The sequence below is a fragment of the Mycteria americana genome, chromosome 3 (assembly GCF_035582795.1).
Source record: "Mycteria americana isolate JAX WOST 10 ecotype Jacksonville Zoo and Gardens chromosome 3, USCA_MyAme_1.0, whole genome shotgun sequence".
Classification (NCBI taxonomy): domain Eukaryota; kingdom Metazoa; phylum Chordata; class Aves; order Ciconiiformes; family Ciconiidae; genus Mycteria; species Mycteria americana.
The window spans coordinates 84,043,902-84,068,871 of record NC_134367.1 but is presented as its reverse complement, the minus strand read 5'-3'; the positions used below and the strand labels follow the sequence as shown (position 1 = coordinate 84,068,871).

The following is a 24,970-nucleotide window of genomic DNA, read 5'->3' as shown; positions in this document are numbered from 1 at the left end:
CCCAAAAAGTGAATATGCGTAATTTACTTAAGAGAAGTTACCTGGCTCTCAGTTAACGGGGAGTTACTTGTACATGTCTATTAAGTTTGGGTTGTCTTTTCAGGAATAGATCCAGTATGGTTCTTGGGCATCAACGTGCAAAACTGCAATCCAAATATACTTGTTCAACTGCCAGAAAACCCTGAGGGTACCTACTGTCACTTAGATACTCCTGAATTTGACTTGATGGTTCATTAGGAGGCTTGAGATATACTTCTGAACATGCCCAGAACTTTCTGAATAAATCGCTTGTCTCTTATCTTATTCTGACTAGAACACAGAAACCCAAAGGTTTTGAGCTGAGAGCTGGTTTTGCAGCATCCCCAGTATGCGATCAGGATCAAGTTCACAAAATACTGCTTTGATTTCCTTCCTTTTAAAAAACTTGATGGAGAAGGTGGTGTTGCCCATTTCATTTAACAAGAGTCCAACTGTTAAGCACTTACCAGGAAAGCAGAGGCTATGGGAGGTTTGCTCTTCATTCCTCCTGCTGTGGTGGTAAGGAAATTCTTACAGGAGTGGGGAATCATGTGTTCCAATTTCTGATGCTGACCCTGTTCCTGTGTTTTTTAGTGGTTGTTGGATAAAATACAGAACCATGCAAGTGTTCATGGTCTGGAGCCCAGTACAGTGTCGCATCTCAGAGGAGTGCCCATCTACCCAGGCGATCTAAAAATTAATGTGTCTGAGACCTTTCTAGGTTCTAACCCCCAGAATAGGCTGCATTATCAAGAGATCAAAATTGCTGTCCAAGCAAGACCATCTTTCTAATTCTGTAAAGTATCTTAAAAACAAAACTTAAAAATGTGAGCAACTCAAGTCTCTCAGTTCAGATATATATCCAGAGACTGGAGTGGTTTTTTAAATTCAGGGGGTGCCAACACATTACCTCCATCTTTCTTTTTCATATGATTGCATTTTCTTTTCTTACACAGAAAACTGTGTAGTTTTGTGGAGAGTTAAAAGAGGAATGTTATCTTCTTGGAGATACAGCAGCAAGCACTTTAATTTTTAAAGATTGGACTTCTTGATTTTCTGTGTGGTCACTTACTATTTAGAGTTCTCAATTTCACTCTCTGAAATATAATAAGGGAGAGTAAAATGCAGACTGCATGCATTTTACAACACATAGATGCAACACACAATTTCTTTTCATCTGATGAAGTAATTACCATATAGAATAGATGACCTTCCGATCAAGAACAATGGTAAGAATTTCAAGCACTTCACGTCTATGGGTGTTTGTATCCAGAATTTTGGCATTGTGTGTAATGAAATTAAGAGAATAACTATAAACTCTGTCATCAAGTGAAATTTCTAGTAATAAAAAAAACCTGGAGTGGGTTCAAGACATTTTTTTCAAATTACAGTAATGTATTAATGGAAGTGCCAAGATATTTCTGAAACTGAAATTTTATTTTAAGAGCTATATAAAAATATCCTTTCTAGATTCTCGGTTTTTAGTAGCCAATACTACTGTTTTTGGTACAGAGTTCTTTATTACAGATTACAAGCGTGTGGTTATGGTAAGGGAAAAATATGAAGTTGCACATGGGTCAAACAAGTGTGATTATTAAAATAACATAGGATTAATATCAGAAATCAGTAAGATTTAGATATACATAGCAATTTAAATACATCTGGTACAGCTATTTGTATTTAAGAGCTTCATAATTTAATGCTTTATGACTTTGACTTGATTAGGTTTTTTCTTTCTGCCTTTTTTACAGCTGTGATATTATCCTGATAACAGTTGCTGGGATGAAACTCCTCCGCTCCTCATTCTGTAATCCTATTAATCAGTTTGTTACTTTGAGCTTTACTGTAATCTTCTTCCGATTTGACTACAGAGACATTTCAGAAAATTTCTTGCTGGATTTCTTCATGATGTCCATCGTGTTTCATAAGGCAAGTTTTATAGCTCCTGTAATTTCTTTGGAAAATATATTTCATAGCTTTATTTTTCTTCTCAGTGTCACTGTGCTGACCAATATGTAGTAGGATTTTCTAAAAGTAATGAATGCATATATAGACACAGATTATTGGTACTATAGAGGAAAAAATCTGGTTTTGTGGAAGAAAAACCATTCCAGTTAAATGTTTTCACTGGTTTTGTGCAATATTTTGCATTTACTTTTTGTTCACATGTTGCTGTAGAAAGTTCGGAATTGTTGTTTTCAAGAGGAGAATCCTCAATGAGTTGGAAAGAGCCTCTTGGGTCATTAGTGCAGAGCTGCCCTCCAGATCAATTGCCTGGTGTTTTTATCTAGGTTTCCTTTGAATGCCTCTAGTGTTTGACTCAACAACTTCCTTTGGGAAATTATTCCATTATCTAATCATCCTCATGATAATAAATGTTTTCCTAATGTCAGCCTTAACATTTTTCTTTTCCTATTTTCAGTCTGTTACCCTTGTGATGCTGCCCTTAACCTTAACCTCAGAGCTCCTTCCTCTCTTTTACATTGTTAACTCTTGGAGTGTGCTCTAGTTGAATGTACTTTAAAAAAAACCTTTCTGTATCAGTCAGATCAGATCCTGTCTTGATTTGCTATCTATGCTGTTTCACTGAAAGAAGCAGGTTTAACTATTACCTTGATAAAACATGAGAAAGTATTGAAGACTTGCCTAAAGCTTTTACCAATTCTTTTGTATTTTGTTTTGTTTTTAAACTTGTTGGTCCCTGATTGCCATAACATATGATACAGTTTGTCCAGGGGTAACTCTGGTGAGGTGTTTGTTTTTGTTGTTGTTGGGTTTTTTTGTCAGGCTTGTTTGCTTGGTTTCTTTTTCTAAAATATTCCTACTATATGTGTGAGTATGACCCAGCTAGCACCACTTAATTTCTGAGAGGAGAAAGACATGGAAGTTTCAGGTGTCCTAAGAAAAGGCCCAGTTCATTGGTGTTATGTTGGGAGTTCCTAGTCATTCAGGCAAAGAGCGAAGCAGAAGTTAAATGCTTTTCCTGGCTTATTTCTGTGCTGCTGTAAGGCAGGCGGGGAAGGGAGGAATAACAACAACTCAGCGAGGGACCTTGGGCTCTTTCTTTTCTCCGAACTCTTGGACTCCAGCAGGAGCTTCACCTGCTTCAAGCCTTCAACACTCAGACCTGTTCTGCTTTCTCTCTGCTGGGGTGAGGAGGCAAGGGTTGGGGAGGCAGGGCAGAAGAAAAGGAGCAGAAGAGATACAAAGCCCTGCTTTAAAAAGAACCCCTGCCCCATGCTCTGTGGTCCTAAAATAGGGTTAGAGTAATTTTTTAAGCTTCTTACCTTGGAGTGAAAGATGAGCAGTGAAAAGTAAGGCAGAGGTTGGTAGCATTGTGGCAGTTTCCAGTATTTGTTGCATTACTACGTTCCCTAGAGCAAGGGATGCACTTCTGTCTCCAGAGGAGATTGTCAGTGATGTGCATCAGTGGACATCCCGTGTCTGGATAATGGCTTATTTAGTCCTAAGACTCATTCTCCAGACACCTCTTTACAGGATCAAAAAATTAGCACCCCAGAATTGAAAGTCTCACTATTCATTAATTCTTTTGAAAATGTTGAGCTTGTGAGCATATCACAAAATACTGGTGTGGATTATTGCATGTTTTTGGAAGAGAGAGATGTAAAGGCTTTTCAATGTTGTTTTTTGGGAGTTGTTTGGGTAGTTTGAAGCTACTGTTTACAGTAGAAAGACTAGTGATAGCAATATGAATGAGATAATGAAGGATGCATACCAAATTAATCAGAGATGTTTGCTAGAATAACTACTACTCTACTAGGCTGAAAGCTTGTACTACAGACATGTTTTGAAAATGTAGTTTTAGCATTGATCTGCCATCTTCTTTGTATCTGATAATATCTGAAATTTTGCAGGTCATTAGTTCATCAAGTGGACTTGTCCTTGTTCCATTTTAAAATATTGAAATTAAATGGTTGAATTATTTATATTACAAAAGCACATGCACAGTTACACAATGATCATTAAAGCCAGTCTGAAAAATAGCATTGCAGGTGATAGCAATTAAAGTCCTATTAATTTCAGATTATAAAGGGCATAAGTTTTCTTTACCCTAATTAAGGTCTGAGTTTTTATTAGCTCAGTATTGAGGAACTTTACTAAAGGATATGGTCACTTGAGGATAAAGATGATGTGTGTTTATTCCATACTATAGGCCCTAAGCAAGCTGCATCCACCTCTGTTCCTAAAAGCTTTTTGGGTCTTCACAGATTCTGTCCGCCTGTAGTTCAGTCATTTTTGTGTTTGCAACTATTTTTAAAAAGAAAAACAAAACCTGGAATAGTTTCTATTACCATCGCTTTTGGCTATGCAGAACTTGTTAACACAGTCATGGCTGATTTCTGCGTACTCATTGAAAGTGTGAACTTGCCACCATCTGAATTAGGGAACACTAGAAGCACTCTGCCTTAGTTATGGTGATGGTAACTTTTCAGCATGGCTACCCCACAAAAAACATATTTTCATGCTCTCAAAGCACTGTGGTAGTAAACATTTATTTTCTTCTCCCAGGCACTGGGGAAGAAGGCATCTAAATTCAACAGACATTCACAACTGCCCTAGTGACTCTTGAAGCAGATTATGTTGAATAAAACTTTGCTAATAATGTTGGGTAGAATATTTCTGAATATCTCACCGATTGTGCTTCCCTTATTTTCCCCATTGTGCTGTTGATTTAATGTAATTTAGTCAAATCAGACGCTCCAAATGAGCATATTGCTTCCTGAACAGGTTGAGGCATGGAAGTCCAAATCACTGCTCACAGATTTCTATCTCTGTTTGCAAATAGCCAAGCTACCCACACTGGGGTAACACAGAGAACAAGAGAGTGTATTCAGTTCTATTCCTGAGGATTTTTTTAATCAACCTGGATTTTTGGTCTTTAACATCATAGGACTTATGTGACACGGTTAAATCACTTTTTAAAAAATCATTAGCTGTTTACATTTTGACAAGTTGCAGAATGTGAAAACTTAATGCTAAAAGTTGATTAGGCATATGCAGAGTGTGCTGTTTTGTCTTTCAAATGGCCATGGGAAGGGAGCAAGATAAACACTTAGGAAAGACTTATTTATTTTTAAGAATGATTGCAGCTTTCAATTCAAGTGGAACAGGAGTTCTCCATCTTTCTTATAGTAAGACTTTCCATATAGCCAGCCCAGTTTGTCTCCTTGGCTAAAGCCTCGTATTCTTCTGTCCAAAACTCCCGTTGCCTATATTCTTTGAATCAGAGCTGAATGGCCTTGTAAAATTACATGATTGCTCATTCAAAAATTGTGGGTGTAATGCTTTATAGGAAGTCAAACTGGATCATCAAGACAGTCTTCTTGGTCTACAAGACTCCGTGTAAACTTTTCAAATGAGCCAGTTGTTCTCCCTAGACTTTTTAGGAGATGGTGTCAGTGCAGAGGTTAATAAGAATGTTCATATTCGTTGAAAACGGAAACCCACAAATAAGTGAGAATATATTCTTCATAGGCACAGCAAAGATGGAATATATAACAGGACTTAGGAGATTTCTTCCTAGACTTCTAGCAGTAGGAAAACATCTAAGACTTTTTCTGTAATAGGGTAAAAAATGTGGGAATACTAACCAGTTTGGGGGCATGGAAAGAATAAACTATTTGGGAATGATGAAAAGATGGACCTTTCTTCCACCCTTCTGATGTCTACTGACACATAATACTTAACTGAGGAAAACACAATGTACAGGACACATACATGAGAAGGAGAGCATATGTATGGTTAAGTGCATGTCATAGCTCATCTAGTTCATCTTTCTTCAGTGCGATTAAAAAAAAAAAAAAAAAGGGAACATGCCCAGCACTGCCCTTCTTGGCAGATGTGTGAGCTGCTTTTAAAGGATGCCTGGAGTAACAACTGTTCAAGTCAAGAATGAACAGGTATTGTTAAGTGTGAAGTAGAAACCCATGCAAATCATTCAAAGAGCAAGGATATCAGTTTGGAATGGGCTGAGTGCTAACAAAGATGCCCAGGGCAAGGCTTGTCCCCAGCTCTTTCTGTATTCTCTTAAAGATGTGGCTTTCCATTTCATCCAGTGCTAATGGGCATCCTTTAAATCTTGCTGGTGGAGAAGGATCATAGTGTCTCCCTGAACTGCTTTTGGAACCTCAAGTGGTGCTGATGTTGAGCTGAAGGAGCAAAAACAGCAAAAAACTTGGTAGTGTGAATGTGGATGCTTCTGGCTGTAGTGTGCTCTTGGCCACTACAAAAAAAACTGGTGGGGTTTTTTTTGCCAGTCTGTTCACTGCTGAGAGCAACCAGCAGCACGTTAGAGATTCCTGTGTGCAAAACTGTGGTAAATCAGTTCTTCTACCAAGACCTCTTTCAACTGAGAAGTGATACCTGGCTTTGGAATATGCATTTTTGCCAAATCTATGTAGCTTCCTTTAAGCCCTAAAGAAAGAGCCACCCCTAGCTTACACACTCATCTACTACGCAGATCCTGATGGGAATTATAAGACCCAGTGTCATTAACCCTCTAACATATAGGACTACAACTTTTTATCTCTTTCAGTGTCTTGTATGTTACTGGCAGGCAGTTTAATGGCCTCTTAATTTGTGTGTGTGGATGAACTAATTAGCAATACTAAAATATGAAATCACCTTATATTTTCTTATAGTCAAGTCCTCTGAGGGTTCTGAATTTGTCTTCATGCATAAGGCAAAATAATCAAAGAACCAGAGCTTGTTAAATTTGCCTTCATTAACACTGAATTCATTTGCCTAAGTACTCTTACCCCTGCTGAGCTCACTTAAGAATACAATTTCCCTCTGATATTTTTATTTCTTTCCCAGAATACATTTTCCAGCTAATAAGGAATCTGTATTTTTTATTTTTTTATAAGAATTTTTCTCTTTCTGTATACTTCTTTCTGCCATAGTATCCAATGTCACACATGTATGAAAGATGATCTTTATGTCAAAGTAACTCCAGCTAAGACAGCCAGTTTGTAACAACCTGCCAGACCTGTGCTGATCAGGCTTAACTTTCAACATCCACAACACAATCCCTTGGACAGGAAAGAAATTATGCGTGTCATCTTATTTTCCTTCATTTTATGAGAAAGTGCTACCAAGTGCATTGACCTTCTTGGTGCTTTGTTGAAGTCAAGTAATTAACCTATTGAATCTTTTTATTGCCTTTGTGGCAATAAAACTCTTGGTTAGTTGGCATGTCCCATTGATTGACTTAGGTGCTACTTGTAAGTCAAAAGCCTCACTCTCTTTCCTGTCCCCTTCTGATTTTTCATCCTTCTCTAAATCTGATGTTTCACTTCAAAGCTTCTGGCACTAAGTCGTTAATTCATATTTTAATCCATTTCTTGCCATTCGTGCATACTGAAATCCAATGTCTTAATCAGCTGCACCCTCTTGGCTCACAGCTGTTTCCTCAACTTTTGATATCTGGCATATAAACCCTGTTAAGACACTTTCTGCTGAGTAAAATACCCAAGGCTACATCTGATATTTGACAGGATAATCCCAGTGGTATTTTCCATAGACTGCTTAATTCTCTTGAGCACTGTACGGTTCATGTTTCCTTTTAATATTGGAGAAATGGTTTAATTGATTTTTCATTCAGCCTTCCATCACTGACCTCTTTGTCAGACTTCATTCCTGACACTATTCCCAAATTGCATTTTCTCTCTTTCTTTGTGGTTTTTTCCTTTAGAATGGGACAAACGCACTCAGGGGTGCAGGGAGATGTACACCCGCTCCCTGGGTTCAGCCTGGCTCACTACACACTGAGGACTATGTTCATGTACTTTCATGCTGATAGAGACGTGTTCTGTATCTGTTGATGCAGGCACTGAAAAAGAAATCTTGAGTATCTGGTGCTTCAGCACACAACTTACTCTGCATTTTTTACGTGCACTTCTAGTAAAGGAAATTTCTGGGAAGATACAGTCTTGGCAGGAGCTATGCCTATGAAGGCTTCACTGAAGAGGCTGGATCAGTGCAGCTCCCAGCTGATTTATTTCGCTTGTCTGGCCCTCTGCAAATTAAGCCGATTAGCTCTGATCTTGTCCTTTTTGCCCACCTTGGGAGATATGGGAGATAGTTTCTTGCAGTACCACAGGCTCCTTCTCTAGACTCTTGCTGTCAGCTAACAGTGTTGGAAGAAGCAGCCTCTGCCATGAGTGGATCCAGGGCTGTTAGGTTTTATCATCACCTTATTGTCATAATCCTCATCATACTTACTCTTCTGCCTGATGGTTAGCGTTTAACTTCAAGCGTAAGGCTTCCGAAGATTGTTACTCAAACTGTTTGACAGTGTACGAAACAGGCATGTTTTAATGTTAGGTGCTGAACACTGTGTTTCAGGAATGTACTCCTCCGAGGTTTGATACCAGAGCTCTTATATATGTTGCATTAGACAATGATCTTGAAATCCCACGATATAAAGGCTTCACATGCCTGTAAGCAGATGCAGATAAAGACAGCCTGGAAAGTATTTGTTGGAGATTCAAACATGGTGCTGTTCAAATACTCCAGTAGAATGTCACAGTGACTTAAGAGATAGGCATTAAAAAGCTTTGATACTTCCAGTAAATCTTGTTATATAGGATTTCATAGGTGAAGTTTTTTATAAATGGCATTAAATAAAAACCAGAAAGTCAATGATTTGCAAAGTAAAGCCATGAATTAGAATAAAATTATTCCACCTAAGTTTAATTTCATATCCATAAACACATACATACTCACAACTTTTCCCTCTTAATGTATCTTAATTTTTATTGACATGCAAAAAAAACCCAAAAGAAATTACCAGTAGGTATTAGAATTTACTTCCAAGGCTTGGAGCTACCAATTGACCAGAATTAGCTTAATACGAAAAACTAAGTACCCACCTAGCATCTGAGAGTCTGAGTTCAAATCTGTCTCAAGTTCTTAGGATCTCAGCAGGAATATAAAGAAATACCTGTTCAAAGTGGGAAAGAATTGCTTTCTGCATTTAACTTTTTTAATCTCAATTTTGTGTTGCACATAGAGCATATAGCCATATATATGAGACAGTTATTTTTGTTTAAAACCAATTTGTACATATACTTTTTTTAAAACACAGCAAAATTCAAGCTTAGCAAGAAAATGTTAATGTTTATGCATTATTTATTCCCAGTATTGCCAAGGAGTCTGCCCACACAGAATCCCAACAGATGCTAAACAGATAGAAAGGCTGCCAAAAACTGAAAGCATTGCGTGGTCTCCATCTCGCATTCAGTGTCATTTAAATTCAGATGTTAATCTTTTGCCTAATTTATTGAAATCTACCAAACTGAGAAAAAGAGATCACATTTTAGTGATGTTTCAGACTCCCCAAATATTTTTTTTATGTATGTTAACTAATTTCCATTAACTTCTCGTTTGTAATGTTACTTAAATTTGGTTAAGTAAGACTAACCAGATTTAAAAGAAATCCCAAAAAGATAAGTCTCTGCCTTTGGTTGTCTATAGATAGACAGAATACCAGCTTACGTGCCGGAGGTCTGTAGAGGCTTCAGAACTCATAGAAGAATTAAGGATGATTAAGGTGATAAAATGTGTGTGTCCACATGAAATAAATATGAAAGATGCATGTTCTGCACTTTCACTTGACAGTAGTGGGAATGTGTTGGTTTAAATTCACTGAGTATACTGATAATTTAAACTCTTTATCAAAGACTTAAAAACTGTTTACTGTGCAAAACTGTCACATGAGTAATGATATCTAGGAATATTAGAACTTTTTCCCCTAAATAATATATCATTTTTCTGCTTAGTGAACTGTAGAAAACATTGATGATCTAATAAGAGGGCTTAATAAAAATATTATTTTATAAATCATCCTAAACTCGGATGGAGAAGTCTTAATGAAAAATCAATCTTTTATACATGTTTAAGGAAATCGTTATAAAGAGAGGGTTAAAACTCCGCATAGATTTTTTTTTTTTTATTTTTACACTTTCACTACAGATTCCCCCTTTGTATCTAGCACTGTTAAAAAATATTAAAAAAATATACCTCGGACCCTCAGGAGCAAGTTATTATCCTAATTCAAACAAAACTTTACTGAGGATAAATTGCATATTTCACAGAATCACAGGAGGGCTGAGGTGTCCCATCAGGTCCCATGGAAGTGTTTTTGTCTAGTTTGTTTAAATGTACTCTTAATTAATCATCCGCTACTTAGTGTGTCTTCATTTCTCCATGCTTTCCCACAGGCCTCAGGGGCTTGCGATTCCTGAACTCTTACCAGTAAAGACCAAGGCAGGGAAGGCATTGAGTACTTGACCTTCTCCATGTCCTTTGTCACCAGGTCCCCTGTCCCATCCAGCAGCCGTTCCGTGTTTTCCCCAGTCTGTCTTTTGCTGCTGATGTACCTGTAGAAGTCCTTCCTGTTGCCTTTCACTTTCCTTGCCAGATTTAACTCCAGATGCGCTTTATCTTTCCTAACCCTTTCTAATACTAATTGTTTCTGACAATTTAAAAAAGATGTTGAAGGCTTTCCTCTTGAGTTAGTGTCTTATGATTAGTGAAGACTGAAATGCAGTTAGCTGTAGGTCAAATAAGAGAATTACTGTTTCTGAGGGTCAGCTTCCTCCTATTTACGAAGGCAATTTTTAGCAGCTTCAGTTTCTTTCTGTGAGAAAAGCAATAGGGCTTTGTGAATCCTTGGAGTTCCTATGCCAGGTATAGGAGAACGTATGTAGTAAATTGGGTAAAACTGAGAAGGAGCAATATTTTTTTCAGATGTTTCTAGCAAAACAAAACAGACAAAATGTAAAGCCAAGTCCCCCCTTCCTAAATCTCTATATTGTCGTTGCTAGGTGACATCACCTTTAACAAGTATAGTTAGAGATGTAAAATGCTAATGGCACATTACCCTTAAGGTGTTTTGCAGAATGTGCCCTGGAAGTGGTAATTTAAGAGGTAATAGAGGCACTTGACAACTCTTAATGAAAGCAGTAGCTTGAAAATCACACATTTCCAGGCCTTTAGGTGCAGTGTCATAAGGCTCTCAAAAACCAAGAGAGGTTCACTAGAGCGCTACTCTTACGTTCATGTTCTCCTGTCTTGTAGAAACATTAGCCAAGAGGCAAGTGTTGAAAGAAACAACAGCAAGTTCAAGCAGTGGTGAATGTAGTAGTAGTAGGACTTGTTAGAAGCAACAGGGAACTTGGGCTCCATGGCCTGTTTTGCAAGACTGTGTAAATATTAAAGAATGATTAAAACGATGTGATGTAATGGAATAAGAAGCCAGAAGGGTGGTCTCCTGGATTTGGTTTCCTAGCAAATGCAAAACCTGAATTTTATTTGAGGTTTGAAAACCTTTTGATGAACCCTGAGCTTTGAGCACAGCTGGGGTGATTTATGGCTTTGTGATTTCAATCTGTAGCAGGCAGAACTTTGCTGGGTTGTGCTGCAGTTTTGAATTTTTGAGGTTTCAGATGTGAGTCATTAGCTTTTTCAGCCCTTCACTTAAATCTCTTAGCAGACACAATTTTTCTCCCAGCTGTTCATTCAGACATTTCAGATAAATAAAAATTAAGCAAAACAAAGCAACCCCACAGCCTGCTGAACAGGGTTCAAATAAATAAAAGTAAGTTCTAGTTTCAGTTCAGTTTTACTTGCCTATTTCATCTAATGTTGTTTTCAAGTCACATGTAGTATTTTTGAGAGACAACAAAGTTGACAAGATCTGAATTTCTTATTCTTAAGCTAAATAGGGGTAACCATGCTGTGCCTTGAAGAGATCATAACAGCTTGTTTTTATCAGGGCTTTGCTGGTTTTAAATAGTATGCCTGTGCAAAGTTAACATAATCTGTATTTTGCATATTGCTCCTAATTTCAGTCATGCCAAAGCACAGAAAGCATGTGAAGCACTGCTTGCATCTCAACTGGAAGGTTTATCAGTTTAACTGGAGTTAGCATGACACAGCAGCTGCTTTTGCAATAGTTTGGTAGCACAAAGACCAAAACACATTAATGCTATCAATCAGTCTTACCTCCCTCTCAATTAATTTGACGTTATTTATGACAATTCATGGAGAAGCTCAATGAAACATCTTGTAAGTGGATTGCCGATGTGGCAACAGATGGCCAAGTGTTACTTTGGGGTGGCAACTTGAGGACAGATTAAATGAGTTCGCCAGTGAAGGTGCATCCTCTCTGACTGTCAACATACTAGTAAATGAAGAGTGCCTAGGACCATGCTCTGTTCCCGAGGCAAGCTGTCATGGGGAAGCTTGTGTCCATGCTAATAAACTCTCCCAGTCTGCACGCAGGGTGGAGGTGTGGAACTGCCATCTGGAAATGGACCATGGAGGGTTTTCATTCGAAAGGATGTCTGGGGATTGCTTGGAAGAGTGCTAGCTGGGCCAGAGCAAAACCTTACCAGGGACCGTTCTAACAATTTAACAACATACACAATACCAGTGCTTGGGAACATTCCCTGGAAGCATTTCGTATACAAGTATTGATATATCCTCAATGTCTTTCAGGATGTTGGCAATGTCTTTTTTTTCATTAACTCAATTAAAAGAATTACTACAGGAAATTCAACATATATTTGCTATATAAGCATGAAATATTACATATACTCCTGTTTCACTGTCAACTTGTGTGTGTGTTGAGCACTAATGTCTATTGATGGCCAAATCTTTCCTGACAGTTTGTCAGGAACCTACTCTGCAATATGAATCTGATAGCCCAATGCAGATGGGACATAAGATCTGTTTTGGCCCGATGCCAAGAGAGCTGGCAGGAACAAAATGTATTCTATGGAATAAGTACACTTCATTCTTGAACCAGAAACTGCTAGTTGCAGCATCAAGCATATTTTACACGAAGCAAAAGTAAATTCAGTGTGTTTTTCAGTTTGTACCGCACAACAATAAGAATTTATATTAATGCAACATTTTTATGGTTAGGATGGTTTGATCTTGAAAATGCACCTACAATTCATGGTTAATGCTAAGCATATGCTTACATAGTGATGGCTTCTCCCATTGATTCAACAAATGAAAGTGTTGCGTTCTTCAGAAATAAGTCTGATTTCCATGTGCAGAGCCACACGTGTCACACATTGAGCTTCCTCTGTTCACTATATCCACTTTCTCCTGGACTCTCTTCTCCTGCAACTGTCTGACTGACAGTGTGATATATGCAGCGAATATCAGAACTTGTCTTCCCACTTTCTAATTAAAGCAGACATACTTTTGAAGAAAGGTTATCTGGGAGCTACCTATGGTGGTTAAAAATGTACCTCATTGCAAGTTTGAATTTCAAATTAAGAATATGCTTTTGTGCCTTAAGTAAGGCCTTAATGCCCATGAAAGCTAACAATACAATATAATTTCTCTCTCAGTCATTCCAGGGCACAGTTCTAAAAAGTGTCACTTTCAGGTATTAGTATTGAAACTATCTCAGGGCCTAAAAAGTCACTGTGTTTTTTCTTGGTTTTTTTTGTTTTTCAGCTGTGGGACCTACTGCAGAAGTTGCAGTTCATCATGACATACATTGCTCCCTGGCAGATTGCCTGGGGATCATCGTTCCATGTTTTTGCTCAGCTCTTTGCAATACCTCATATCCTTTATAAATTTGTTTTCTTGATTCTTAAATTCCTCTTCATGTATGTAATTTATTTACAGTGTTTGAACAAGGTGCAAAATTCCGAGGTAACTTATTTTAAAATGTGAAAATGCTTGGAGCATCTCCTGAGACATACAGTTTTCTCTCTTTCTTGGCTGCATGGGATCTGAAACTAGGAAACTGAACTCCGACTCAAAGTGCTCTGTGTATGCCTGCTCACTTCCCACTGAGCCACGTTCTGCAGATCACTTACTTCCACAATCGTCAGCACTGACCTTTGATGCATTCAGAAAGAAATGTTGTGACTGACATATTCGCTCCAGCTTGGGTGGACTTTTATGTATGCAGAAGCTAGCTTTGTAAGGTGCTGGGCGTATGGCTGACTGAGCTCTAAAATATTAGTTACTTTCTCAGTTGCTTCTAGTTGGTATCTCAGATACAAATTCATTTCAGTGAGCCAATTTCTGTTGCAACTGTCCTATTTTTTTTTTTTCCATTTCGGAAGCAGCTGGATTTTAATGTACATTTTTCATTGTGGTGCAGAGAAGCATTCTCCTTTTTAATATTTGCACTCCATTTTATAAATAACGATATATGTTCATCAACACCAAAGCAGTCCTTTGGAAACAGTCTGTTTCAGTGCCTGTTCCTGGGCTGTGAACATTGGTTTTGTGAATACGGAGAGTAAAACACAGAGTTCAATGACCCCCAAATGTCTGTAGGGTTAAAAAATCGGACTTCTGGAACAAAAATTTCTCAGCTTAAAGTCTAATTCAGTTAGAAACTTGATTTAATACAGGAAAAAGATGAAAAAATGAAATAAAACACTTTAACTGAACAAATTTAACTTTATTGACATCTAAAGCGTTTTCCAGAGACTAACTTTTCATTTCTTCCTTCCCTCCCAACCAAAGTTGTGGAAGAAGAGTTGACAAAAGTGGTTTTAGTTCAGACCTACTGAAGAGTTTACTTTGTACTGTTTATTAGATACAGGCACTGAAGTCTTTGTCCCTTTTACCCCACAGTGGTTTTTTCCCGCCTTGAGTGATTTCTTCCCTCTGCTCTTTGCTGTGATATATTGAATCATATGCAGCATTGATTAACTATTCTTATGTTTCTAGATAAGGAAGTATAAATGAGAGCCTTGGGCAAGGGGAATTGCAGACAGAATAACTCCCTGAGGGAAAGCTTTAGATTGTCTGTTTACAAAAGGAGAGCGTTATAAAAATAGCGATCTGTCTGAGCACTTTGAGTGATTTGTAGCAAATTATTACAGAATTCCACAACAAAAAATTATTTTCATCTCTGTTGTAGGTATGAATTGCAGGAGAAGTGTATATAAGGTTATTTAGTAAAACATTTAAGAACCAAGACAATATTTCAATGAGTTTCCCTTTGGTCACGAATATTTTGTGCAGTAATAACTTTATTCTTGGTAAAAGTGCCAATTAAGCTTTGCAAAAGGGAAAGCAGTTAACTAAGCAGGATCTAGTTTGTTTACACAGTTATTACTAAAGTGATCTAGACTAGTTTTCTATTATTTATATTTCTAATGTCCTTTGTAAATGCAAATCTGTCTTTTAAGGCACTGTTGCAATTAAGATACTGGTTAAATGCCCAAGTTACTATTCCCACAACAACAATAACTTTGCCTTTTTGCATGTTATTTTTATTTGTTGTTACCATAACCCTGCAAACAGTACTGATGAATGCATGTTGCAGTTAGCAGAGGCACTAAGCCTGCCATTTCTTTGCAGAGTTTAATTATTTGTGGTTCTTAAATGCCTAAATCGCTTCTGCAAATGGGGCATAAGTTTTTAAATTTCGAAGTACCTCTGTGAGCTTTTGCCATAGAGCTCAGCGGTATGAAAAGTTCTGCATGCTTTAATGCATTTGATTCCCGTGTGCAGAGTACTAAGGGTAACACGTGTGGAGCTTTGCCTGGTGGAGGTTGTGGAGCCTCCACAATTAGAGATCTTCAGGAATTTAGACGAACATCTGTTAGGAGTCATCTAGGTTTAGCTGATCCTTCCTTGTTGCTGCTAGATGCACTAGGTGACCCCTCAAAGTCCCTCCTAATCCCGGAAGACGAGGAACGGGAATGGGCTTCTGGCTTGCGGAGAGATCTGCAACTTCACTTCCCAGTGCTTAAATGAGTAAGAAAATGTTATGTGTTTATAATTGTCAGTGCACTGAGAAAGTCAGTGTAGTTTGTAGTCGGGGAGGATTTTACATAATAAATCAACGGTGAGATTTGGAAAGAAAGGATTTATAGTTCAGATGATCCTGTTTATGGGAGTTTCTGCTTTGGCTGTTTCAGGGTTTACAGTTCTACCGTCAGAAAAGGAAGCCCTGTGATGCTCAGTTCTCCAGTCTTCTAAGTGATCGTGTGCTTGGAAGCGACAAAACTTTTTTTGGCCCATAGAAATTGCAATTATAAGTGTGGGTTTTGGGAAACAGAGGGTTTGCACTAGCATTACTGTGAAGTTTTGTGTTAAAAGAAGTGGATGGAAGCATTTGAAAATGTCTTTTAGTTACTTGTTTTGAAACTGACTGGAATTTAAACAGATTTTTGAATTACAAGAATTAATCCTCAAAATAGAATGCTTTATTTCATGTTGAAGGGTTTTTAGTTATTTCTTCTCAAAATTTTATTTTGGCCATATTAAATAGAAAATCCGTTATTCAAAAAGAAACAAGTTCCGTTTCTACACTGTATAGCGTAACAAAGATGGTACACAGGAAAACTGGCTTGGGACATAGAATAAGAAAGCATGCCTGTAAGTTTTTGGCCCTTCGTTTTTATTTTCTACTTAAGCATAATTAAAGCATTGGTATAAAAGAAAAAAACCCTAATAAAAGGAAATTGGGTGACATCAAATAAAAAAACCCTGATGACAGATAATTGCCCACTGTACACATCAAATGTGTATGTAAGGGAGTTGGGTGCTGTTACTTGCTCTCATGACACACATATATGAAAAACTTTATTAAAATCACTCTTCACAAGTCAAATGGGAAATGTCTTCCAACGTACATACAGTAGACCATTATGTCTCTTAGCAAAAATAAAACTGTTGCTACTGATTATGTCTTAGACAAACAGTTCACAGTGGTGTCCTAAATGTCTTAACTCATGACGGTGGCAATTTTTAAATCAATCATGACATTAGAACTCTCTTTAGAAAACTTGATTTGCTGTCCTTATCTGTCCTCCTTGTTCTCTTTTTGTCTCTTCAGCTCCCGTGCCTCCTTCCCTTATCTGACACTTGTAAATACTTGTTCATCTTTCACAGCCAATGCTGGTTATGACTACAGTGTAATGTGACAGTTTAACTTTTTTGATGCACTTGCTCCCTGCTCTGTCCTCGCTGTTGCTTTTTGAACTTTAGACTCTTGAGGGCAGCTCATTTTGCAAGTCACTAATGCACAAAGACACTGTTCCAGACCACTCTCTTTTAATAAGTTTGAGGGATTTGAGAGATATCTTTTGGCAAATATTTGGTTTTAGATTTTACAGATTGCTTTGAAAGCGTGGCTAGCTAGCCTTTTTATGGAAATACTGTACCACGAATGATGCTACGTGTGTTAAAATGGTTTTTTGTGAAGTCTCAAAGTCTGTGGGACACACATACAGGATATTTATTATAAGGGGGTAAGCTAAAAGACTGTGGTTAATGGGTGATCTGACCCAAATTTTAGTTTGAGGTGCACTTGAGCGTTGTACGTTGATAGTCGCTCCTTAGTCCATGACTTCTTTATTTAGCACCTTCCTCCCAAGAGTGGTGTATGGAAGGACAACTATTCTCTTATGCCAGCTTGGAAACTTTTATCCTGAGATTTCACGGACGTGGTATGAATTAATGCAGAATTAAAACCTAACATTTAATTTGCTTGGGCTTTTTAATCACGTTCCTTTCAACTCGCGTGTTTTTCAGTATCCTTGTCCATCTCCTAACTTGCTTTCCAGTAATCTGGAATATGAATTTACATTTAAAGCTCTGGATTCAGACATTCATTATGATGTTTATGTGTGATATTTACTATTCCCCTGTCCTCACCTTCTCATTTCATATATGTTTCAAAAAGAATGAAATGCTGAACATTTTTTACCTTTCAGTCAGCATGGAATATTAAATTGTCAGTAAAATTAACATGAAAGCATGATTTTAAGCCAGCAAGTTGGATTAACAGAGGCATAGTTATTTCTCCACATATTAGTTCATTCCAAAATAAGCAGAAACTTGCAGAATGAAATACTGGACACATTGGGAGCAAGACTCCAGTGCAGAGAATGGAGAATTTCCAAGAAAATGAGTTGTTTTGGGGATTTTTGTGTTTTAAACTCTGTGTGTCAGACTCTGGAAAGGTACTTGCTGTGTTATAGAAGGTACACTAAGGTACCTGGAAAAGGGCACTTACTGCTCTGCCTATGCTCAGGATCTGTCCTCGGGCAGAGATTAGACAGGGTCACCCTGCTAATAACGTACTCTGTTCAGACATGTCGCCTCCATTACAACTGTGTAGCATTGAAGAGACACCGATTACATACTGGTAATTGGCAATTTGGCACTGCTTGCCTTCCTTTCCTTTCCTTACCACCTCTTTGGTAAAATAAATAACAAAAAAGTGAAAATAAATAGTTCAAAGAGCTGCCTCAACAATGGTTTAAAAGTATGAAGAAATCATTTGTGTTACCTTAACTTGCAATTTTCAGACTCTGCTATGCTTTTTTTCCAAACTCTGGCCACTTCAATCTTTTCTACACCACTGAGTCCGTTTCTTGGTAGCGTCATCTTTATCGCATCATATGCAAGACCGATCAAGTTCTGGGAGAAAAACTACAAGTAAGACTATTCAAAAATTTTCTACACTTTTTATTTGCAAAGGTTTTGCTCTCATTAGTTTCATTTCTGGAGGAATTTTTCTTTCTGAAGACAACCCTTAAATTGTTGTAGGGCATGAGAGGTTAATCTTTGAATCTTGATTCTGGTGTTTTACTATTTCATGGTTATTTGGTTATTTCTGAAAATGTATTTAAACAATTATGGGTATGTTACAGATGAAGTGTCACGTTGCATTTGTTGTACAGACATACAGTAATGAAGCTGTGGGAAAAAAAAAACAGTAAAACTCCCAGTTGTCAGCCTTTTTTGTCTTGCTAGCTAGTGTTAGCAACTAAATCTGTGAAGCCTTTGGCACTAGAAGTCAGACTGCATTAATATATTTTATACTAGCCTGATTAAATGTTACCATTTGGGATGTGGCAGGTAACTCTTATAGTGAAGTGATGATGAGTGTGCATTGTCATTACTTGCTACATCTGATCTTGGAGTTTGACTTAAGAATTGGTTGGTTTTGTCAGATTTTAGCTGCCATTCATTCAGTTTGACAAGGACATAAACGTAGAATATTGAAAAGATTGAATAAAGAGCTTCTGCTCCTTCTACCCAGTAGGATTTGAAAGCTCTTGGTAACTGGGATCTAATGGGCTCCCAGTAAGAGTACTGGAGACAGGGAAACGCTTCCCTTTCCAGATGGAGGTAGTTTTTGCAAGGGATGAAGGAGCGGTCTGCAACTTTAGGGGCTGGATTCAGTGACTAAGGGAGGTCCTTCGAGTCCTGCGCTCTGGGCAGTGCGTGAGCTCTTTACCACCTACTAACATGTAACCAGGCTTGGAGTAACTTACTGCAGCTGCAGAACAGCGGTTTGAGGCACAAAGTGAAAATTGTATTGGCCAAATCAGGACTTGGCCGGACCAGTGAGAAGTGCTCTACACTTACCACACTTGTTGTATCAGTGGCACTGATGTATCTGAGCACCTCAAAAGAATTCAAAACTAGAAATTACAGTGATTGATTTTTCCATCTTTTGGAAGAAAGGGTCCGATTAGTTTGAAGAGTTTTATTTTTGTTTCCATTTGACTTGTGTCAGTGAGTGAATATGGACTCATCTATAAAGAAATTACTCAAACAAAGCCAAGTCATGTAAAGAGGCTTCGTATTTGCTTCTGAGGTTTGTGGAAACCTTTTGAGGAGGTAGCTGAGTTTTGTACACTGGGGCCAGATCTTAACAAAATCCTCTCACATTTTTTTCTGGGTCAACGGGTTCATTATTTCATAGGAGTGAAGTTGAGGGGAGTCATGGAAAGGCAGGAAGCTACCACTAATCCCACAGAGCGCGTTACATTTTTGGACAGAAACTTTGAACCGTATTAGGTAGGAAGTGGAGAATTTAGCATCTGTAGCATTTTACTTCAACCAGAGCATTTTGAAGGCATGTGGCTTCTTTTCTAAGTATGGGTTAGAGAATCAAACTCAGCTGTAGACCCATCACTTCCATATAGCTAGGTTAGCGTAGTATCTGTAGGTTATTGTAGATGGAGGCAGAGGGACCATTTTCATTTGCTTTTGGTTTGTCAAAGGCTTTTGGGATGAGATGAACGGAAGATACTCAAAGGAAATGTCAAAAGATGGTGCTTGATGGGTGATACTTAAATAAGAGGGTCGTGTTTTCATCAGTACTGACCATCTGTGACTCCCACTAAGGGAAGTAAAGAAGCTGGTGCTAATAATTTTTTAAAACAGAACTAATTATTTTACCCATAAACTGTAAAACCCGAGTGCAAAAAATTAACCCATTCAATACTTTAAACCACCACTACTTGTCCTTTCAAAATAAGCAGTAATAAAACTTTGTTTTCATCATGAATACTTAAGTTAGGCTCTTTGTGAAAAATTGTGTTTTGTTGTTTGTTGGAAATTCTAGTGTATCTTTTAAGATCTTCTCTCTTAAAACATGAAAACCACAACCTTGCCCCTCAAAAACCTTTTAGAAGTAGCAAACAGCCTTGTAGAAGATTTAGATAGTCATCAAAGTGAAATAAATGTTTGCCTGAACCTGTGGCATCCCACAATATGCACATGTAATGACTCCTAAATTTGTATTCATTTTCTCTCTAGCACTTCTGATTCTCCTTTGCCTCGCTTCAATTTCAGTATTTCATTGCTCACATGAAGAACTGAGCAGAGTAAGTGAGTGTTGGACTGAAAAACTCCTGATTCATTAAAGGGACACAGTGAAAAGACAGAAAAAGACAGGGGAAGGGAGTAATTTTGTACTAAGAATAGGAAATTTTTGGACAAAATACTTAAATTATTGAATGAAGTGAGACAGGGCTTGCCTTACTGCTTTAAATCTTGACCCTTCAACATCTAAAAATTGAAAGTGATGGCATGATTGCTTTCTTTCAGAGCTGTGGAGTTAAATAGGATCGGGAACTTGAGCTGCAGTGGAAAGTTGTTCTGGCTCCTGCACTGACTTGTCTTTGGGCTGCAGTGTCCTATGGCCAGATGTGCACTGAGTTTTCAGGTGCGCTGGAAGACAAAACACAACAGACGGGGAAGCTGGTGTATAGATTTCTTTTTTGGAGTGCACTGACAGTTACTTTTGCTAAATTCAGCTCAGGGTGTTCATGGAAAGTCACAGGTTCACTACAGCACAGTCTGAGGTACGCTCATATGAAGTAGAAACTCTTGCAGATTTTTTTGCTATTTCCATACTCATTGCCTGTTGACAGGAACTTTTGCCCAGGGGAAAGCTACCTTCAATGTGCTTTATATAGCTTTTTTTTTTGGCTGCTTTGCATACTCATTTTCAAACACTTCTTTGCTGTATTGATGACTACATTAAATTATCACATTTATATTAGCTACACAAAAGCTCATTTATGTTTATATGAAGTTTCAGAGGTAGTCAATTCCATGGTTATATTTTTTTATACTTTAACCTCTTAATTGGACTAACCAAAAACAATTTTGACAAGCAGTCTGGATATCAAAATATCATGGTTTTGTTTTTCTTCCAAGTCATAAATTAGGTTGCTTTCTTAGAATGTCATTTCTGTTCATCAGTATATGCACACTTCACTGCTGTCAAGCAAACTTCATTTTTTCTTTGTTTCACTTAAGGAAAACTTATATTTGCATCTCATTTGGGCCAACAGTGTGAAATTAGGTGAGGGGGAAAAAAAATCCGGTTCATTTTCTGTAAAGTGAATCCAAAGTAGAAGCTTTGGACATCAGCAAGTAGGCAGTACTGCGTTTCTTAATAGAGCTGGGCTGTTAGGCCAGTAGCCCGAGTGGTGAGCAACTGCTCCATCTGTTCCTTAAAGTGCTGGTTTGGTTGTCTCTGTCTGGTTTTCTGAGTGCACACGTACACATCTTGCATTTCCAGTATTTCTTTTAGTCCCACTTTTTCTGCTGGCTAAAGAGGAGTTTGATTCCTCAGGTTTCTGACTGGGCATCTGCCACTCTAGATGATGTGAGCTGGAGCTGAAAGTCTTAGGGAATTAAGATGATGGCTTGTTTGTTTTTTTCAAGGAGATGGAGGAACTCAAGTGGGTAAAAAAAAAAAAAGGTCATTTTGACAGTAAGCAAACTGTGAAATTCCTAGCAAGCTCTTCAAAATTCTGGAATCATACTGTGCCTGTTTGTGCTCTCGTGGTGTGTGCGCAGAGCATGGGTGTTCTTCCCTGCAATCAGCAGATGCTGTTTGTTTATAGTCTGCACTTTGGTATTCACTGTGTTCAGAGTCTAGTATACCAATACATCCCTGAGGATTTTTCAGGGGGAAAGGGAAGGGAAGGGTGACTTTAAGAAGACGAAAAATAAGGCAATACGGAAGGTGAGTAAGAAAGAACAACTTCTCATGCAACCACTTTTTTACAGCTTTTGCTGCCATTGTTGTTGAAAAGAGAGGGGTGTAAAATCAGAAAGCTCGCCTGCTGCTCATGAGCTGGTTGCCTCGTGGGAGTCCAACTATGAGAAATTTTCTTTTTTTCTTTTGTTTTTTTTAAAAAAAAAGTTTGATGCAACACTGGCTTTGTCCTGCCATTAGCCTGGTCCTGCTTCCCAGTTTGAAGAGTCCTCTTTTAGTCTTTATTTTCACAGCTGTTTGAATGATTAGGCTGTAGATGTGAGAGAGCAAAGGAAATAGCAGTAAATCTTGTTTAATGTATAGGCACTTTAAAGCATAAAGTGTTTGTTCAAAAGCTGTTGTTCCATTCTTCTGCTTTGCTTTTTTTCCTTAAATACTGTGTCACGCTGCAGCCTGACTCTGTCCCCCTCCTTCCTTCCTCTTATCTTGCCTTGTATCTTGGATAAGGCAATGGACAGAACAGAGTAGGAAGTTTACTTTCATTCCCCAGTGGGTCTAACTGCTGGATCACATCCAGCAGCCTGTTCTCTGCTGCAGCTGTGACTTGTCCCCGCAAACAGCAAACTGCCACTAGGAATCTGGAGATTTCGCTGCCTACAAGCCGCTCATCTCTCTCATGCTCCTTGTTTCTATTCTTTCTTGGTCATCTGGTTCAGTGCCTATTTTTGGGTAAGGCACAGCTTGCATTTGCTTTGAAGGGTCTCGCGTGAATTACTATGTGGTGTAACTGAATTTGTTAGGTGTCTCTAAAGGGGCTGTGATTAAATTGCCAGTTATCTTAGAATGGCATTACAGGACACCTCTCTGTGTTGGAGAATATGTGAGCAAGCCTTTCGTTTTCTCCATCTTTTTAAAAAGTGTATTACTGCGTTATTGTTCCAGTCATTGTGGTCTGGAAAATAGCCACCTGTAAGGTTAATACAGCTGGGAACAGAGGGTGAGGAAAACCTGCCCTGCCTCAGATCTAGTGCAGCTGGCATTTTCTTTTTTCCTACTGGCTTGCTTAACCTGCCCATTGTGGACAGCCTGCAGGTGGAATGGGAAGAGTTTTCCCGGTGTAGATGTAATTTGGGTTGACCCTACGTTATGCACGTGTGTGGGAAAAAGAGTTGTGAAATGTACCCGTCTGCTCCCTCCCTTTTTCCCATAAAATAACAGGCCTTCCACTTCGAAATGCTTATTTTTAACACACCTTAGTGCATCTGGTTTCCCTGTGAGCCTGCTCATCTGTTACAGCTGCTAAAACCCCTGCTGTGAACACACAATGTCATTCAACCATAACTGTCCATGGGCCTTGTTTGGGAGCTGCATGTTCAGACCCTTCAAGTTCTCCTTTTTAGGGCTGGATTTCTTTTTTAGTCTTTTCTTGCTATGATGTTTGATTTTTCACATGTTCTTAGACCTCCATAGTGGTGGTGTTTACAGAGGAACAACTGCAGCAGCTGTTTATAGTTCAGTAATGCCTTGGACATTGATTTATAATGAATACTTTAAAGAAAGGTACATTAACCTCTGAAGTCAACAATTACAGCATAACCTAAGCATAGGAGAAGCTTTTTTCCCCGACTCAACACAAGTTAGTGATTGCCTTATTTCCTCAAATATCCCTTCAGAAATGTTCTGACTGCTGTCACTGCCTGTTGCTCCTTACTTAGGGTTCAAACTTTTCTGAATACTTCCAGCCACCTGGCATGAAAGCCACATTGCAGCCATGAGTTTTACTGTTCATTGCAATCATTTTAGTTTCTTCTGAACTCTTTCTCTTTGCTAATTTTTGTTTCTCTCTGGCTGCTTCTATTTCTTATACTGTTTTTTATGAAATGAGCAGGAAGAAGCGCTATATTCTAGTTGCACAACTTTACTCTAGAGTGTACTGAGGTTCTAGTTCCTTTGTTATCGGCTGTTACTCAGTTTTATGAATGCCAGCCCCTTCGATGACCATGGCTCTTTTAAGAGAAGTCTTCACTGAGTTGGCCTCAGGGCTCCTCCAGGCTTTTATTCAGTGTTAAGTTAATTTAGAACTCAGCAAAATAATATAAATATTAGCATGTAGATAAAACCTAAGTGGGCGCTTATTAGTGCCTGGGACTTACAAGTCAAAACAAGTAGGACCAATGAATGAATGTGTTTTAGTCTGAATTTTCGGTGTGTTGTCTTCAAATCAGAAGGGCTGCCTGGTCCTGTTCACAAAGCATGTGGAATTTGGTGAGAGTCTTATCTGGAGACTTCAAAGGGATTTAGATCCTTGAGCATCCAGCCTAGACTGGTACTGAGGGATGCTTGGGCCTGGCTTGGGTGCCCTTGGGTACAAGGCACCCATTCCTGCTGACTGTAGTGGCACTCCATGGCTGGCAGTGATACAAAAGCTGAAACTTTAGCAAGTTGCTGCTATTTTTCCTTCATTACTCTTCTAACTGGCAGATTTCCCAATAAAGATTATTTTGGGGGGAAAAAAAACCTCTCTCCTTTGTTGAAACAAAGAGTATAAACTGGTCTTTGGGAAGTTGCACCCTGTTCTCCAGGTGCATGTGTGGCCATGGTTCTGGCATTGAGGGAGAGAATAGAGAAAACCTAAATATTTGAAGAACAAGGAACATCTTTGTACTTCAGCCTTAGTTC

At 38.4% G+C, this 24,970-nt stretch overlaps 1 protein-coding gene across 4 annotated transcripts in view; it reads left to right on the top strand.

Moving 5' to 3' along the window:
- PCNX2 (pecanex 2) overlaps window positions 1–24,970 on the top strand; it is a 159,981-nt gene that overhangs the window by 85,178 nt on the left and 49,833 nt on the right. For all 4 annotated transcript variants that reach the window (XM_075495898.1, XM_075495897.1, XM_075495896.1 and 1 more), the window contains 3 exons: window positions 1,770–1,947; window positions 13,519–13,628; window positions 18,352–18,480. In XM_075495898.1, coding sequence (XP_075352013.1) covers window positions 1,770–1,947; window positions 13,519–13,628; window positions 18,352–18,480 — 417 coding nt within the window. The remainder of the gene's footprint in view (window positions 1–1,769; window positions 1,948–13,518; window positions 13,629–18,351; window positions 18,481–24,970) is intronic.